At 34.3% G+C, this 18,952-nt stretch overlaps 1 protein-coding gene across 2 annotated transcripts in view; it reads right to left on the bottom strand.

The window, feature by feature from the left end:
* Ncam2 (neural cell adhesion molecule 2) overlaps positions 1–18,952 on the bottom strand; it is a 423,594-nt gene that overhangs the window by 133,250 nt on the left and 271,392 nt on the right. For both annotated transcript variants that reach the window (NM_001113208.1, NM_010954.4), the window contains exon 9: positions 647–797. In NM_001113208.1, coding sequence (NP_001106679.1) covers positions 647–797 — 151 coding nt within the window. The remainder of the gene's footprint in view (positions 1–646; positions 798–18,952) is intronic.

Below are 18,952 nucleotides of genomic sequence, written 5' to 3'. Positions count from 1 at the left end.
TTCTACATAGTCTAGAATGCACCCAATCATGAATATCATTGCCAACCTCTTTTATCAATACAATAGTAATTTACAGACAATAAACACTTTTTTAATGATGTAAAAGACTGGCATATGCCATTGCATTCTACTTCTTATACTGATGGAATTAATTCAATACAATTAGAAATGATTGAAAACACATCTATAAAAAAAAAGAAAGAAAGAAAACACATCTATATATTTAAGAGTTTGGCCTTTAAACACAGAGAGGGAGGAGGGATTGAGGGGGCAACGGAAGCCAGAGAGGGAGACTGAGAGGGAGAGGGAGAAAGAGAGAGAGAGAGAGAGAGAGAGGGGGGGGGGCAGAGAGGACGGGGGAGAACTAGAGAGAGAGAGTCTAAGGACTTGTTTATCAAGTAAAAGCATGGCTCAGCTGATATAATACTTTCCGTTATATGTTTCAAAGGGTAACCATGTACAGTAGTAACTAACTCTAGGAACTCTGGGAATTGACTGAATTGTTGCCTTCTCTCTGAAGAAACACATTGAATAAGAAAAAATAAATAAAAGAACTCACTGTTCATTTTAATTTTCTTATAAAATGTGTATTTTCTCCACCCACCTAAAGTGATCGCAATGGCAACCCATACTGAGTGTGACTTACATTCGATGTCCAGGTGCATGCTCCTCTGGTGCCCACCAATCCGACTAGCGGCCTCACAGTCATATCTCCCCGAATCTGACAACTTCACATCTCTAATGTGCAGTGAAGAGCGTCCATGCTGCCCTTTAACTTCGATGCGGCCATCCGGACTCTGTGCAGAATCATTCAGAAAAGAAAACAAAGGGGCGATTTCTTGTGATGATGAAAAAACAGTCCCCAAATTCATCGTGTTAATTATGCAAGCATATCACTGAAAATATGCTGGTAACTCATTTAGAAACTGAAGAGTACAGTAATACATTTAGACATACATTTTCTGGATTGACTGCCCCATGGGTATTCTGCCTCTCGTTTCCCACAGTCACCTGTTAGGCGCACTGGCACACATATTTTATCAACCATGTTTTGTTATCTCTTTGCTACTTTTTCTTGTAACTTTTATCACTTTTATTGAAAATCGATTATTTTCACATTACAATATATACTCATTACAATTTCTTCTCCTTTTATCCTTCCCAGTTTCTCCCCACCTCCCCTCCCTTCTCCATATCCACTCCCTTTCTGCCTCCTTTTAGAACAGAACAGGCACTAGGGAGTGGTGGCCCATACCTTTAGTCCAAGGACTCAGGAGGTATAGGCAGTTGGATCTCTGTTTCTTTGAGGCCAGGTTGATCTACAGAGTGGGTTTCGGGACAGCAAGTGCTGCACAAAGAAACCCTTTTTGAAAAACAAAATACAACAGAAAGAAAAAAAGAAAAAGAAGAAAGGAAGGAAGGAAGGAAGGAAGGAAGGAAGGAAGGAAGGAAGGAAGGAAGGAAGGAAGGAAAAAAGAAGCAAGGAAGCAAGAAAGAAAGAAGGAAAGAAAATAGGTTTCTAAAAGATAACAATAAAATATAACAAAATAAAATATCAGTTGAAACAAAAATCATCAACAAAAGGAAAAGAGCCCAAGAGAACACATGAGTGAGATACCCACTCATTCACAGGCTCAGGGGTCCCTTACAAAAACTAAACTGAAAACTATAATACATTTGCAGAGGACCAGATGCAGATCAAGACTATGCAGGCCCTTGTGTTTGCTGCCTTGTTCTCATGGTGGGTGGCTTAGTACATGGATACATTTTAAAATAAATGTCTATGTAATTGAGAAATGTTATCATAATAATTTTAGGATCATCAAAATTCAATTCATACCAAAAGACATTTAGGCAACATGAAATTGATTATGCATTGTATTAAGATACATGGTAAATTTATACTTTTGTCAATATATTGTTACATTATCGTGTACTGAGAGGTTACTTAGAATTTACCTTATACCAGAAAAAAAGTAATCTTTCTAAACAACTTTGATAATGAAATATCCCCCAATATAATTTCTTACTCACACATAATAGCAAGCTATAGTTTCAGAAAACAGGACAATCTCTCACCAAACTAATTAAACAGAAGAACATCAAAAACAAGAATTCATAAAATGTAAAAAGAAGACTGAGAAAATCTAAAAGTAAAATTACAAATTTCTTATATAAGGTAAATAACTCCTTCTCCACAATTACACAGAGATCACTTAGCCTGTGAAATGCAAATGTTCCTGTCTGATGTACCAATAAATACTTATCCCTTGGCTTTCTTTTTTCTTTTTCTTTTCAATTTATTATTGTTATTTTTATTGTTATTTTTATTTATTGCATTTTTATTGGATATTTTATTTATTTACATTTCAAATGTTATCCTTTTTGACTGGTTTTCCCTCCTGAAACCCCCATCTCATCTTGCCTCGTCTGCTTATATGAGAGTGCTCCCCCACCTACCCACCTACTCTAGACTCCCTGACCTGGCACTCCCCTGCACTGAGCATCAAGCATTCTCAGAAACAAGGACCTCTCCTCCATTGAAGCCAGGTAAGGCCACCTCTGCTACATATGCAGCTGGAGCCATGTGTCCCCCCTCCATGTATACTCTTTGGTTAGTGGTTTAGTCTATGGGAGTTCTAAGAGGTCTGGTTCGTTGATATTGTTGTTCTTTCTATGGAGTTTCAAACCCTTCAGCTCCTTCACTCCTTTCTCTAACTCCTCCATTGGAGGAATGCCCAGTCCAATGGTTGGCTGTGAGCATCTGCCTCTATCAGGCTCTGTCAGAACCTCTCAGGAGACAGCTATCAGAACCTATCAGGCTCCTGTCAGCAAGCACATCTTGGCAACCACAATAGTGTCTGGGTTTGGTGTCTGTATATGGGATAGATCCCCAGTTTGGCAGTCTATGGATGGTCTTTCCTTCAGTCTCTGTTCCACACTTTGTCTCCATATTTCCTCCCCTGAGTATTTTGTTCCCCCTTCTAAAAAGGACTGAAGCACCCACATTTTAGTCTTCCTTCTTCTTGAGCTCCATGTGTTCTGTGGATTGTATCTGGGGTATTCCAAGCTCTTGGGCTAGCATCCACCTATCAATGAGTGCATACGATTTATGTTCTTTTGTGACTGGGTTACCTCACTGAAGATGCTATTTTCTATTCCCACCCATTTGCCTAAGAATTTAATTAATCTATTGTTTTTAATAGCTGAGTAGTACTCCATTGTGTAAATGTACCACACTTGGTTTTCACGGTGCCCACAATTGCCTGTTGCTAGCTACTCTTTAGACTATCCAAGCAGACCCTGGCTTTGGAGCAATCCAGGAGGCTTTGGGCATTCTATAATCTTTTCAATCAGCATACGTCACTTACTTATGTTGTTTCACCAGCCTTGCTCACATGTAAACGGATGATTTTCTCTATTCTTTTTCTTTCTAAGGCCTCTCCTCTTGTGGATCTCCAAAAGATGCCCTTACTTCAAGGGCATTGGCATTTGATATGCATCCAAATCAGCAGGGGTATACTTAAACTCTTCACTTAGTTTTGAGATAGTCTTCAATGTAGGCCAGGCTTCACTCAAATTTCAGGTGCTTCTGCCTCTCTTCCTGGTGCAATCACAATTATATTCCCCCTACCCAACAGTTACACAGGTCTGGAATTATCTACTTCAGACAACTTGGGGACATCTGAATTTCTTTCCATGATAGGAACTCTTGGCATGTCCTATATGGTATCAATGCTTGGCCTTAGATTGGTTTGGAAATTTAATTATTGATGTATTTTCTAAATGTTGACTTATTTGAGCCTGTCACCTTCCTCAACTTTCTCCTTTCCTTTCCAGCAACTTTGTTTCAATCAGTCAATCCGACACTGTGCACAGCTACTTAATCTCTACTCCCACCTCTTTGAAGGATATTTATATGTGTCTCTTGATTTAAGAGGGAACAGGCACATTTTTTAGCTGAATGTTACTCAGAACGACTTTCAAACTGTGCAAAACACACAGATATATTTCTTATGTTTTTCTGACCAAAACCATATCAAATGCAGAAAGCATTTCTCCGTGTTCTTAAGAATATATTTTCTCAGCATATTTTTTTTTATTTTCATAATAACTTCATGAATATTTCATCTCACCTTGCCTGTATAACTGCAAATATCATCACTTCCCAAGTAAAACTCCACTCCTTCAGTCTGACAGTTAAGAACCTCATGTGTTATCACCTTTCTGTTCGAGTACATTTTATAATTTGAATACTATCAATTCAAATTATTTCAAATTCCTTTTACTGTCCTGAATATCATGTGCTTTCTCTAAGACTCTAACATCCTTGTCTCAAACTATTTCACCTTTATTGCTATTATCCATATTTACACTGCAAGATTCCCCTATTGTTTAATTTTATTGAACAGATACTATTTACTGTTCAACAGTCTTGCTTGCTTTTAAAAAAAAAATGAGTTATAGCACTTTTGACCTCTATAGTTTGATTGGGACAAATGCTTTTACTAAGTGATTTTCCAATCTACAGACCCTACAACATTCAATAAAGCTAATATTGAATGAATGTGAGAAATTACAGTTTTGTTTTATGGCCATATTTATGGCCATAGAACAGTGCCTATAATAGAAAAATATATTCTATTATGTTTGGAAACAAATTAAGTAATCATAAAATTTATTAGAGTAAATAGAAGAACAATTCTGTTGTAATTTATTTTTGGTTAAAAAACTGCAATGGACTATATTTGAACGTAGCAACATGTTATATTGTTAACAATGCATATAATGCTGCCGGAGAGTTCATTAAACAGGAACAAGCACTGGGTACTCTCCAAGATGATCCAAGCTCACGTTGCAGGGCTGACATTGCTACTCACTACTGTCTGTAACTGCAGTCCCAGGAGACCTAAAAATCTTGTTTTGACATCCATAGTCACTATATGCACATGGTACATAGACAAATTCAGGCCAAAACCCAACACCTTATTCTATTACTGCATTGCATTATTAACTAAATTATGAAAAGTGATTAATTATTCCCCACAATTAAACAATCTCTTTTTATAACCAATATTAGATCATATAGAATTTGAATTAAGAAGTCCTTAGTGTATGTTAAATTAACGTCAACCCAATGGTAAAAATGTTGATTTCCCACATTACTATAGAAACAAAGTACACATTTTATTTTAAGAAATACATTAAAATATATGATTCATTGAAAATTAAGTCATTTTCAGAATTAACTTAGTCTCCGTAAAGTTCACTACGGGCATCTGACTAGAAAACCAAAGTCATTACTTCCTATATCTGACATTCCAAAGGACATCTCTTCTTTGTATTACAAAAAGGCATTACACAAACCTAAAAGAAAATTCATTTATATCTTGGCTTTGATTCAACACTGCCTGAAGATTCATTTAAGACATCTGATATTTGATTGTGACAGGTTAATGGGCATTTTAGCTCCCTATCTAGTTCTTCCAGGGTCTACCACTGAATTAAGTAAGATGATTAGAAAGCCAAGTGTCTGCCTGAACATTATCATTTTTGTCCTTCATAGAAATGAAATTCTTGCACTTTGATTCAATCTTTGCCTTTCTTGAAGGTCAGTTTAAAAGAGGTTTATTGTGTAACAGTTCAGTAATTATGTAAAACTTTTACACATAGAGCTTACTATTATTTCAACAATATATTATTGAAAGACCAGAGAATAGCTATCATCCTGATTTAGTTAAAAATCTAATATTTTCAGTAATTGTTACTGTAAATCGATTGAAATTTTGAAAAGTACCCTCTTCTTCAAAATAATGAATAAAAACTAAACATACATGTATGTTATCTGATGTTGACATAGATTGTACATTTAGAATCATTGTGTCACATAGAGGGTATCTGACATGACAGATACACATACCGTTTTGTCTTGTTTTATATCACATCTTTGAAAACTTTCAGTGCATTTAGTCCTGTTCCTTCTGTATGAATCTGTGCTTACTTATTTATTGTCAAGGTCTTACTCTAAGTCCCAGGCTGTCTTTTAACTCTGGCTTCTCCAGTTTCAGCTTCCAATACACTCTGATGACAGTTATGCAGTCCTTTGGAACTTGAGAGCTCTATGAATCATTTCACCCATTCATCCCCTCGGAAGCTTTTATTCACTTATTCTATGAAAATCAGATTCTCCACATACAGTGTTGAGAAGAAATGGAATATTCTTTATCCTTAGTGACATTCCCACTTAAGTGAGAATCAGTGTATTAATTTCCAAGTGTAATAAAAATTAATTTTATCACAGAGATGAATGTGGTAGAATCCGACTAGTGTTCTCCAAACACATAAATGTGGGCTAAGATATACAAATGATGATAACTGGGTGGTGTGGAGAAAAGAATTCAAAGTCAATACATCCAGGACATGCAAAAGAACCCAAAGAACACATCTGGTGTACATAAGAGAACCAGGTCATGAGACCTATTCTTCTGATTCAGAGAGGTACAGAGACTGTCTGCCTAGAGGACCCGAGGAAAATGTAGAAGACTGGACCCAATTATACATCCCTGTAGCTATCCTCATTTTATAACAGCATTGCAACTAACTATATTGATGTCAATTAAACTTGGTTTCAAATATTTAGACATAAAGCAAAGTGAAACTGCTAAATACATCAGTAGGAACACACTCCAAAGCTTATTACCAATGAGCTGCCTAATTTTTAAAAATTATATGAATATTTCATTAACCAGTTCTAGTAGTTGTACCATGAATTTTAAGCAGAAACCTTCTCTTTGTTCTGTTTAAGGTCTCTGTATACTATTAGCATTAATTTTCTTTCCTCTTGGCTTTCTTGGTGCTTCTTAATTTACTTTCTATTTTCCCTTTATGAAGTGACCTTTTGTGTAATTACTTTTCATGTTAGAATCATAAATATGTGTAATAAAGGATAGTACAGGCAATAAAAATGCCTAATATGACTTTTCATAGGGTGTAGTACCATTTTCTTGGCTTACATATACAATCTTTTCTTAATATTTACAATCAATAGTTTACAGAAAAACAGAAGAATCAAATACAGTATTTATAAACGATTTCACATATAACAAATGGTACTTTTGTACTCTGACACCATTCTAAACCTTAAAAAAGTGATAGCAGCTGTATGTCACTAATGTATGATCACAGAGCTCTCAAAACCTTTTTCAATATGCATCGCTATTTCCACCTTTTCCTTGATGTTAATGTATATATTACTAAAGATATATTGTAGACACTATTCCAGGTTCTGGAGATATAAAAGTACCAAGAAGAGCAAAGGCATTAGACTCCCAAGCTTAGAGAAAATGACAGCAAATTATAGTCAATACTAGTAGAGCCGATATTCAGTATATCAACTAAGGTGACTTGAAAATGGAAGGAGTGCACCATGTAGGTATTGTTTGTCTATACTGCAAGAAAAAAAATACTATAGTACAGCAGCCATTTACAAGAAAGCACATAAAGAGAAATTGATGTTTCATGTTAAAAATTGTGCCAAATTTCAGGGTGATGTACAAATGTACATTTACTACTCCTGGATCACTTTAGAGTTGTATATCCACAAAGTCGGTCTGGAGTAAGGACAGTTGGAAAAATAAGCAAAGTGGTGAAAGGTACAAGCCTATACTTGAAAGATGACAAAATGAATATTGAGCTGATGTTACCTCCATGAAGACGGCGAATCCCGTGTGAAAGAAGTAGCTGAAAACACAAAACTATGATAAAGAATCTATAATGTTTAAGGATCTGAAATAGCATCATGAAGGATGACAAAGTCATTAACCTTCATGAAAAGGCCAATCACTCTCCATATCCCACCCATTAATAAGATTGTAATAAAGGTACATATGTCCAAATGCTGGTGAGGACATGGAGAAATTGGATCTAGCATACATTGCCCCTGAGAATGTAAAATGGTGCAGGTATGTTAGATAAGCATCTCAAACATGAAAGCAAACACTGGTGAAAAATTCCTTGTTTAGAACAGCATGATTACGAAAGCCAAAATTAAAAAATAAAATAAAATAAAATAAAATAAAATAAAATAAAAATGCTTTTTAATATTCTGGATAACATTCCATCTAATAAAATGCTTATCAATGAAAAGAAGTGATTATACCTACCTCAACATAGGAAACTGTAAAACTATTAGCCCAAGGGGGAAAAAGGAGTTTAAGTGTCTTATATTGAAGGACTTTTCAAATTTGAAATATCACTTACAATTGATCTGACAAAACAGAAATATATAATGGTTTAGGGGACTCTGATAGGAATAGGAGATAAAGGGGAGAAGCACACCATTGATTACGTTGATAATTACCTGCTTATCAGGAAATCAAAAAAAGTTAGATCAAATTAATGGTTACAATGTGTGCTATACTAGTTATGTATAAATTAACATTTCGTAAAGTAGAGTTCAGAGGAAAGAGTTTATTATAAAGATGGACCAATATATGAAAATTGTTAGCATTCTGTCTAAACTTCCCCCACTGTTTCCTGGCAATAGCAGGTGTGTCTGAGCCACTATAAAAGGGGCTGTTTGCCCCCTCCTCCCTCTCTTGTTCTCTTGCTCTTGTTCTCCCCTTCCCATTCTCTTCCCCCTGCCACATGTTCATGGACAAACTCTCTCTCTCAATCTCTCTCTCTCTCTCTCTCTCTCTCTCTCTCTCTCTCTCTCTCTCTCTCTCTCCTACGCTCTGTACTCCCCTTTCCATGCCCTGAATAAACTCTATTCTATACTATACCATCATGTGGCCTGGTCTCCCTCAGCGGGAAGGGATGCCTTGGCATGGGCCCTCTGAGACATCCCTTTCCCCATACCTCACCACCCTTCCATAGAACATATTCAAGTTCTCTTTATCTTTTAAAAAACAAATCAGGAATATTTTTCACAAAAAAGTAAGCTAGATTCACTTGTAATTTGCAAAGATCATTTATGATGTTTAGTGAAGGAAAAAGGGTCAAATATCTCAGGATTGTAATTTTTGAAATTCTCCAAGTTCAATGTGCTAAAACTTAATATATAAAGCTGGTGATATTAGAACTAGTTTCTTTTGTTGCTGGTAAGTTTATTAGGCAAAGGATTCTTGACTATGATTAGGGTCTCAGAGCACAGGAAACTCTGCATTACAGGAGGTGGAAAGATTTTAAGAACAGTGGGAATGGGAAACAGCAAGAAAAAAAAAAGAGCTTCTATACTCAACAGGACTGACACACAAAGGCACTCACTCACAGAGACTGGCAGCATGGATATGAACTCCTCATTTAAGGGCAGTCCTATATCTCAAAAGCAGTAGCTGACCAACAAAAAACCTACTCAGTGGTATTTTTTTTTAAAATTACATGTCTCATAATTCCTTGTATGGATATTTTAAAAGTTTTTATTATTTTATTTTTAACCTTACAGGTCTCTTGCTTATATATAGTATAGTTTCTTGTTTTGTGTTTTATGCAATTTATGTGTATGCAAAAGTGTGTGTCTCTAAGTTATATGTGCTCATGTGCTTTATCACTGGCTATTTTACTTTTTTTCTGTTTATTTTGTTTTGTTTTGTTTTGTTTTAGTTTTCATTTTATTTAGGTAGCTATTTTCTGAAGAGAGAAGAAGAAGGACAGTTTTTGAGTTGAAGATCAGCCTGGGGCAGAGTTTGTTTAGGTTCAAGCCCTGGTTTGATAGGAATGGTAATTTCAGGGTGGGTTCCCACCCAGCTAGTTTACTGTCTGTGCATAACAAAGGCAGGCATATCTCTAAATTCATTTGTAATGTAAAAATGTGTTCTTGTTTCTTTCTATGGATCCTGGAGCTGGAATAATGGACCAAGCAGAGGGGAACCTGGGGTAATGACTGAATTGATATGCAAATAAAGACTTTCCTTTTGGTCTTCAAGAGATGAGCTATCCAGAGTTTTTGGAATTGCAAGAAAGAACTGTCTTGGAAGAGACCATTCTGCAAAAATTTCTTGAGCTTGTAACTCACTATTTGACTTCAAGTCTTCTGCCTCCCCTGACCCCCACCCCCAGGAACCACTTTTCAAAGTGGAACTTGGCATTGAATATAAAGTTTTGTATATTTAACCAGCGAACTTGTTGAGAATGGAAAGACAGAAAGGAGACCTCACAGGGACTACCAACAAAACTAGAGAGATTTACAGCACAGGTCATATGGAGAAAATACAAGGAAGCACAAGGGAAGTCAAACATGAAAGGAGGAATGAGAAGGTGGGTGAGGTAAGGACATGGGTGTTACTAAATCAAAGTGAATATTTTATTAATAACCCATATATCATTCTATTATTTTATAAAAGAATTAATATATGCATATATAATTTAGACATTTAACATTTCTCTCTATTAATTTTTTTTCTTATTGCTGAGATAGGATTTTTGACTATTACCCATGCCTGATCTTGCGTTCTCTGTAATTAAGTCTGGACTTGAACTCATAGCAATCATCTGAAGAAGAATTTTTATCCAGCAACATAGCTTTTCTGTCAAGGAATCATATTTAAATACCTTCTAGATCTGTGCAATCCAGCTGGAATACAGATATTACAGGACTTTAATCACTCTGGCTGGAATATAGACAAGCCCTTAATCCCAAATCATGAAGGCAAAGGTAGTTTGTAGAAGAAGACAGCTGTATTTGAAAGTGATGTCTAATTGAGGAACAGACAAGGAGATGAATCAGAGAAAGATTTGATAGAAGGAGTCAGAGATAAGATATGCTCCACTCTTATGATAAGCACAGGAAAGAGGCTACTTGCATACACACACACACACACACACACACACACACACACACACACACACAAGAACACACAAACACACAGATGCACATGTCACACACATGCATGCACACCTGTACACATTAATGCACATACACATGCACACATACACGGACATAGACAAATATATATGCAATTAAAAATAAAACTAGAAATCAACTGAAATAAGTGTTATTCATTAAATATATGAATAATACAAGATTAGTAAATAATTATACTAAAACTGAATGTTGTCTATCATCATACATCTGAAAATTAAAGCTACAATTATAATCTCTCAACATGTGGCCAATATCAAAGAACAATTTCACAGTGTATTGCTTAGTATGTATACTAAACATTCCTTGTAATCATATGTTAGAAAGAAGTGTAAAGATTCTCCTTCAAGGTGTAAAAAGAAGGTTCTTGGTTCAAGAGGACCCAGCTGTTTAAAATCTCAGAAGAAAAGGAAATTGGAACATTATTTTAAGGGTGTTTTGTTATTACAAGTTGATAATTAATATTTGAGGTTGGTAATACATGTAATATGACTTACATACTGCAGAATGTATTGGAAACATTGCATTTCACAATATAGCACCATATGTTAGAGCTGTTTCCTATATCAGTAAACTCAATTTCAAATAAAATAATTTGAAAAACAATAGTCAAAAGGAAGACTTAAAAAAAAACACTGAACCTTGTCAGAAATTTTTTTAATTGACAAACAAAGGGACTTTAAAGATAGTGTGTAATGAAAACTATTATAATATAAAGCCATGAACAGGAGAGAATGCTGCAGTTGGTTTATTTGGTTGTTTTGTTTTTTGTGTAGTAATATATAAATATATAAATATATGTTATACATGGATGGCATCTGGAAGTTTTACTGTAAGAATTCTCTTGGATAAGGTCAATGGATGCATACCACTATCCATAAAAAGGGGAAATATGTTATGGATGTTATCAAACAACTTAGCAGCACGTACCATATCCTGTTGTACTATTATATTCTTTTCTGTACACTTGTTTAAAATTACATGTCAAAGAGGTGTGGGATAAAGTTTTCCACTGATGCATATCAATTGATAGAAGGTGTAATTGATTTAACAACATTACTATCAGGAGAAAATTTGATGAAAGATGCCTAAAAAGTATGAAACATAAATTGCCTGAGGTATTCGAAATACTTGGGTATGAGAAAATAAGACATGTAACAAAGACCCTGCATTCCTACCTGTGTTGGGAAACAGATTCGACAAGTATTCACTCCAGTACAAGGAAGAGTGCTGTCAATTTTGTGAAAATATATTAAAAATTACATTACTTAGTAATAAAAAATGATGCAGTGTACTATCTTGTGGTGGTGATCAAAATAGCAGGAGCAGTTATTTCCTAGAATTTAGTAAGGGGTGGACAAAGTCATAACAGATAATCTTTATTACCTTTTCAACTTTAGCTCCTAAAAATAGGGTGCAGATGTACTGTTTATCAATAAAATATGCCTGAAAATTTTACATAAGATACATTGTGTAACAAAATGAGACTTTAAATTATACATAAAATAATTATCAATCCTTAGTAATATTTAAATAAATGAATTCTTATTAATTAATAATTTATATATCTTTGAATACACTGATACAGTTATTAAATGTAAACATAGACATTCTACAGTAACTCTAACTTTTTTTCAGACATGACTGAAATACTTGACAAATTCAAATTTCACTTGTAAAAGTATATTAAGGGGCAGGGTTTGGCGTTATTATTTCATTAGAAGCCATCACATTTTTTTAACAGTTAAGTGACCATGGGGTAGTATCTAGAGAAAGGCAAAACTTTAAAACCAACAATAAAAAACAGTGTAGCATGTGTGGGTGACAATTACAAATATCAGCAAACAATTAGCTTGTACTATTGAGGCATAAGCATGCTAACACTACTAGTGACCCTTTACTTCAACTGAACACACAATCTGGACTGAGTTTGTACAAAACACTACGTACTGGAGATATGGTGAAAATATACACACACACAATCAGACATCCCTCATCTCCTTAGCAAGTACACTAATAGCATTTTTAAAAGAGGTGTGGTGAGGCATAAAGCACTCTTCTAAGGCCATGTCAGCTTTCTTCAGGTGACACCAATGGGCTGCATTCCAGTCTGGTGAAGTTGGTTACCAGATCAGACACTGCTAAGAAAAGGTGGCATCTTAGCCAAAGAAAAACAGCTTATTAATCCCATGGCTTTATTTCTATGAAAAGAAAGAGGTAATCAAAGGAAAAATATTTAAATTTCTCTCACAGCTGACCCATTTTAAGAAATGGATTAACAGGAAGTGAAAAAAAAAAGTTTATTTTAAACTAAATTATCAAATCCCATATCGATTTTCTAGGTATAGTAAACTTAAAACGTACTTGTAAAGCTCCAAAAAGCCAATATAGTATATTATTTTATCCAGACTTCAATCTTTAAATTGACTTCTTATATTGGTTGTTAACTTATACTGGCCTGGACTTTATGCATAATTAATCTAAAGAATCTAACCTTCAATCTGAAAACTACATCATTAATACATTTATAAAACTTAGTATCCATAAAATAGACTTTGTTTGACATTTAGAAGACTCTCAAGAAATCTAAAAATGATATGAAACTTTAATGCTATCACCATATTTCTATCATCAAAATGTGGGAAAATTTCTCAAGCTATATATATTTGATCTGATAGTAAAATGTACAGTATTCCATCAAATGAGGATTGCTAAGTTTCATTTGGCTAAATTAATTTATTTTAATTGTAGGTGGAAAAAGATTGAGGTGATTAGAGGAGTGGCCTCTCTGTAGGCAATATAGGAGAGTCACAGGAGGTTTTAAATTCTATGAGAATGTGAACAGTTTCTAGAAGAGGAGTTAAATGTCCTAGCTTTTCTGAAATGTACTGAGATAGCTATTTTAATGACAAAACATAAAAAAGGCTTGATATATTGTAACCTCTTAAAATATATTACCATCAACCTTTCAATTCACGATGATATTTTAGATCAATAAAATAATAAAGTGATTTTGAGTAGGGATTATATTAGTAATTTGCAGCAATAATGAGTGTGGCTAAAATAATAGAAAGGGTTGAATTTATGCAAGGATATAAGATCACTTAAGATGGAGGAAAAATGCCTGGCATGGTGGCACATGCCTTTAATCCCAGCACTCGGGAGGCAGAGGCAGGCTGATTTCTGAGTTCGAGGCCAGCCTGGTCTACAAAGTGAGTTCCAGGACAGCCAGGGCTACACAGAGAAACCCTGTCTCGAAAAAAACAAAACAAAACAAAAAAATGATGGAGGAAAGGTATTGTAATTTAATGAGGCCAAGACAACTAAGGATTGTGTGAATAGGAAAAAACCTCAGGATTGTTCATAATGGTTTTGGTTTTTATTTGTTGTTTTTTTGCTTGTTTGTTAGTTTGCTATGTATATAGAAATGGAGTTGTTTAGTGGTGAGGTCTAAGGAGATAATTGACAGCATTCAGGATCCTGCTGTTAGTTAAAAGACATAAGACTAAGTGAGTGGTCATACCTAGAGATGCCCAGGTGTGGGACCTAAAGGAGTGTCTGGTTAAACAGAGCTCAAATGGGACTGTAAGGGATTTGAAGAGTATTGTAAAAGAAAACAAACACAAGGGAACCCAAGAAAACAAATAGCAGACTTCGATCAAACGAGATTTAACTGGATCATTACTTCATTACAAAAGAATGAAAGATAAGAGCTTACAGTTTACCATTAGGTGTAAAGAGTAAATTGGTAAACATGTCAGAGTTTGAGTAGAAATAGCATTATCAAAGACTGACTGGATTTTATTTAAAAGGAAACTGGAAGGAAAAATGTCAAGAGAATGACTTAAGATGTGTTTCATAGAGCAGAGAGATGCAGTGTGGTATCCTTAATTTGAATCTTTGTATCTACAAATAAATATATATTTCTATCTCTCATTAATTGATCTACTCTTCTGTCCATTTACACGCACATGATTCAAGAGACATACAGAATACGGGTTTATAGATTGATAGAAATAAATATTTTTAATATGATTGTGATCATCAAGAAGACAGATAATATAAAAGTATTGATAAGAATTCCTTCCCTTTTCTTTCATGTCCTAATACTTTCTCCAATTAAGTACTTTTGAATCTACTGACTGTTGGCTTCTCTATAAGCTGTTTACAAATTGGTTTTCATGCTACCCTTTGTTTTTGTTATGTCTTCATCCATCTCCATCCATCCTTTCATTTCTTCATCTTCTACCTGATCATCATTGTTCATTTCTATTTCCCATATTCCCTATCTAACTTTCATCTTATCTGAAATTAGTTAATATCCTTTCTTAATGCAGACACCTCTCACAGTCCATTTCTAGGTGGCTGGCTTCCATCTCAAAAATATATGTAAAATATTTAATGAATAAATGAAAAAAGTAATAGTGAGAAATGAAATCCTGATATTCATTGTCTGTTGAAAATGCCTTTCACTGCTAATGGCATCTTATATTAATGCAATCCTAATTTTCTATCTTTATTTTTGCTTCCTGTAAATTTATACATATATTCTATACCATATAGAAAGACTGTCATTCAAAGTTGACAAATGCTGATGACGGTATAGGAGAAGAGTGTACTGTTCACAGGAATGAAAATCAGGGCAGCCATTATAGAGAAGAATGGGGACATTTCTGTAGTAACTTCAAAGAGATTGACCATCCTATCAAGGTGGGTGGCTAAAGGAAAAGAAATAGTCAAACCAAGGTAACATTTCACTTTAATGTTTATTCTGGTGGTATTTACCATGGCAAATATATAGAACCTACTCAACTGTGGTCTGATAGATGGAAGAGTAAGAGAATGTACTCTACATGCAGAGTGAAATATTTGAACATAAAGAAAAATTCAAATTCTGTCATCTGCAGCAAAATGAATAGAACTGCCAGACATTATGCAAAGTGGAATACGCCTGGCAGCTAACAGCGAATGCCTCGTGTCTTCTGTCCTAAAGGAAGCATTAAAAGTTGCGATTAGTTTTGAATACTAATTCTTTGGAGAAGGAGAAGGGCCCAGGTATAAAGGTAGTTTGGAAAAGTGGTAATAAATATTAGTAACACGGGAGAGAATAATTTCTTGTGCTTGTAACAGAATGAGACCCATACAGTTGAAGCGGTTCTCAAAACGTGGGTCATGGCAGCTTTGAGGGTTGCATGGCAATTTTACAGGCTCTGCCTAAAATCTTCAAACCTCATACCCCCCAAATACTTTCAATAGAATCCATAATCCTAGCAAAATATCAGTTCTGAAAGAGCAATGAAATTAATATTGCTTGGGTGTCACTACAACTTGAGAAACTGTATTAAGGGGTCTCAGCATTAGGAAGATTGAGATCCACTGCGAGTCATTTATCAAATTATATGCTAAGGTCTTTGGAGACTCCAAATATAAATGAAAAAAAAAAAAGGCAATAGAAATGCTTGTTAATCCCAATTTATCAGTGTGTGCTTTACGGATGTGTTGAAACATGATAAACGCCACCAATAGGCACAGGAATGCATAAAGTATGCTTTGAAAAGAAGGAAAGGAATAAGTCAGAAGATGGGAGATGAATATTCATTACACAAACGACTAACTTCATGTGATGAGCCACAGTTTTAAACATACTGTTCCAAACAATTGTGAGCTTTCCTCTGGCTAAGTTAATTGTACCATTATTCACTGAAAATAGGGATAGTGCCAAATTTAGCCAGGATGAAACTGTGTTTCATAAATAATACAAGGTGTTGTAGTTTTTAATCAAATAATGATATCTCATAGACTGTGGATTGTATAATATAGATAACAGAAAGTAAACAAGGTTGTTAAAATTAATAATAAAAAAAACTTTAGACCTGGAATGTCCCTTCATAAATAGCAGAATATTTAATGTATTTTTGTATAAATAAATAAACTATTAAACATGTCTATAAACTCTTCTACAGTCCAAGAAAGAAAGACTTCAAAATAAAACATGTAATATTACAGAAAGAAAAACAAAAGCAATGATATTTCCTGAAGAGGTGGATCCTGAAGATATATTTTTAAACTCAAGAAAAAGTGTGATGTGAAGGTTATTTATTTTCCTAAATAAACACAAGTTATATAATACAAGGACAATAATTTACAGCTGAAAATCTTGGTTTTTAAACACTGAAGCTATTTTATGATACTCTATGAGCCCAAACAATCGATCTATGAAACCATGAGGTAAGGGTTATGAAAATGAGAGATGGTCAATTTGATTCATCAATTCTCATCTTCAACACTATTTCCAGAACTTCTTTTCTTGACACAAAGTTTACACGAAGAATTTATTAACATATTTTCTCACAATTATCACCATATACTGTGTTTACATATCAAATACTTTATTTTTTTCTTCTACATTTGATGAACTAGAAACAAATGTACACATTACTTATACTCATTAAAAGTGAAACCCTTTGGGTTGAATTTATTTAAAAATATTTGCTAAATGAGCACATGCACATTATATCTCATATTTACTTTTGTTACTTTATTAATATTTCCAGTGCTCAACAATCATAGCAAAATTTATGTCAAAAAATATTTCAGAAATAGAGCATACTACTTCCTAAGGACAAGAAAATGTCATCTAAGTTATCTACGAGTCAATTATACCACTTATAAAAAATATAATACCCTTTTGTTGAAAAAAAAACATAATAAAATTGCTTCCCATATATAATACTGAATTCAAAATAATCCTTGCAAAAGTGGGAATTAATAGTCCATTGTTCTACAAAAAATGATGTTTATTAAGAAACAAAATTTTTGTAAATTAGAAATGTATAATTCATTTGCATTTTTGAAACCATGCCCTAGAATCCTTTCCAAAACAGCTTTGAACAGGTCTCCTTTTACATATGACAAGAACTCCTTATAATCTTTATTCAAGCTACAGGCTGGAAGAGTTCAGAGAGTTGTAAATGATTGAAAACTCACCTCTCAGCCAGCTCAGGGGCATCAAGGAAGATTTCCAGCACAGCTAATTATATTCTACCACCTACATCAGATGGGGAATAGAAGGATCAGTTCTGCCTATTGCCCAGCAGGGACCTATATTATTGCTCTCAGAGCACTAGCATGAAAAAAATGCGTTAGGTATATCCTAAAAATGTCACTGTAATAAAAAATTTCTTCAGAGAAGCACATTACCTCTCCAAAGAAAAACTACAGGTGTAAAAACCACAGGTGCCAGGAGTAGCTAGTGTGCACTTTAGTACACTTCTCGACAATCAGAATTGGACTCTTTTTCTTCCTAATAGAATGACTTTAAAAGTGATGTTACTGTCAAACTATACTGAAATGCTAAAAGAAAAAAGGGATTTGGAAAAACACAGTCTCACTCAGTGAAGGGTCATTAAAAAAAATCACTGATATAAATACTAGTATTCATCTAGCCTTAATAAGGTTGGATCAGAAGAATCACAGTTTATCTTAATATTATTTTGAAAGTAAACTGCAGACTTATTAGATTAATGTAATGCAACAGAATCGAGAGAAGCTATCAACAGTGAGCCCGAGAGTAAACTTTAACTAATATCACACAGTAGCGAATGAGCACAGTAACTTCCATGGAACAAGGTAAGCATGCTCTATTGTGTCAAGTTACAATGTCGGTGATAACAAGACTAGGAAGCGATGATTTATATAACTTTATAACCTTCACGCATCATTCTGTTTTAAACTGATTCTTACATCAAAAGCTAAATAATTTTGTTAAAGTGTGTGTGTGTGTGTGTGTGTGTGTGTGTGTGTGTGTGTGTGTGATGGAAGAAGTACAGTGATCTTAACTATAGGGGAAATTTATGTTGTATAAACACAAGAAGCATCTATTAACATTTTAACGTGAAGTGGAGGTCATTTCCTTCCTCAGTTTTACAAATATTCTTTCTTACATGTAGTAATCACACTATACATATACATATACATATACATATACATATACATATACATATACATATATATGTATATGTATAAATATTTCATTGTAGTTTTTCCCTACAGTTTCCTCTGGTCTATATTTAGCAGATTTAAGAGAGCAAA

Source organism: Mus musculus, chromosome 16 (assembly GCF_000001635.26).
Source record: "Mus musculus strain C57BL/6J chromosome 16, GRCm38.p6 C57BL/6J".
Lineage (NCBI taxonomy): Eukaryota > Metazoa > Chordata > Mammalia > Rodentia > Muridae > Mus > Mus musculus.
The sequence above is the reverse complement of the archived record's forward strand: the minus strand, read 5'-3'. Positions and strand labels throughout refer to the sequence as shown.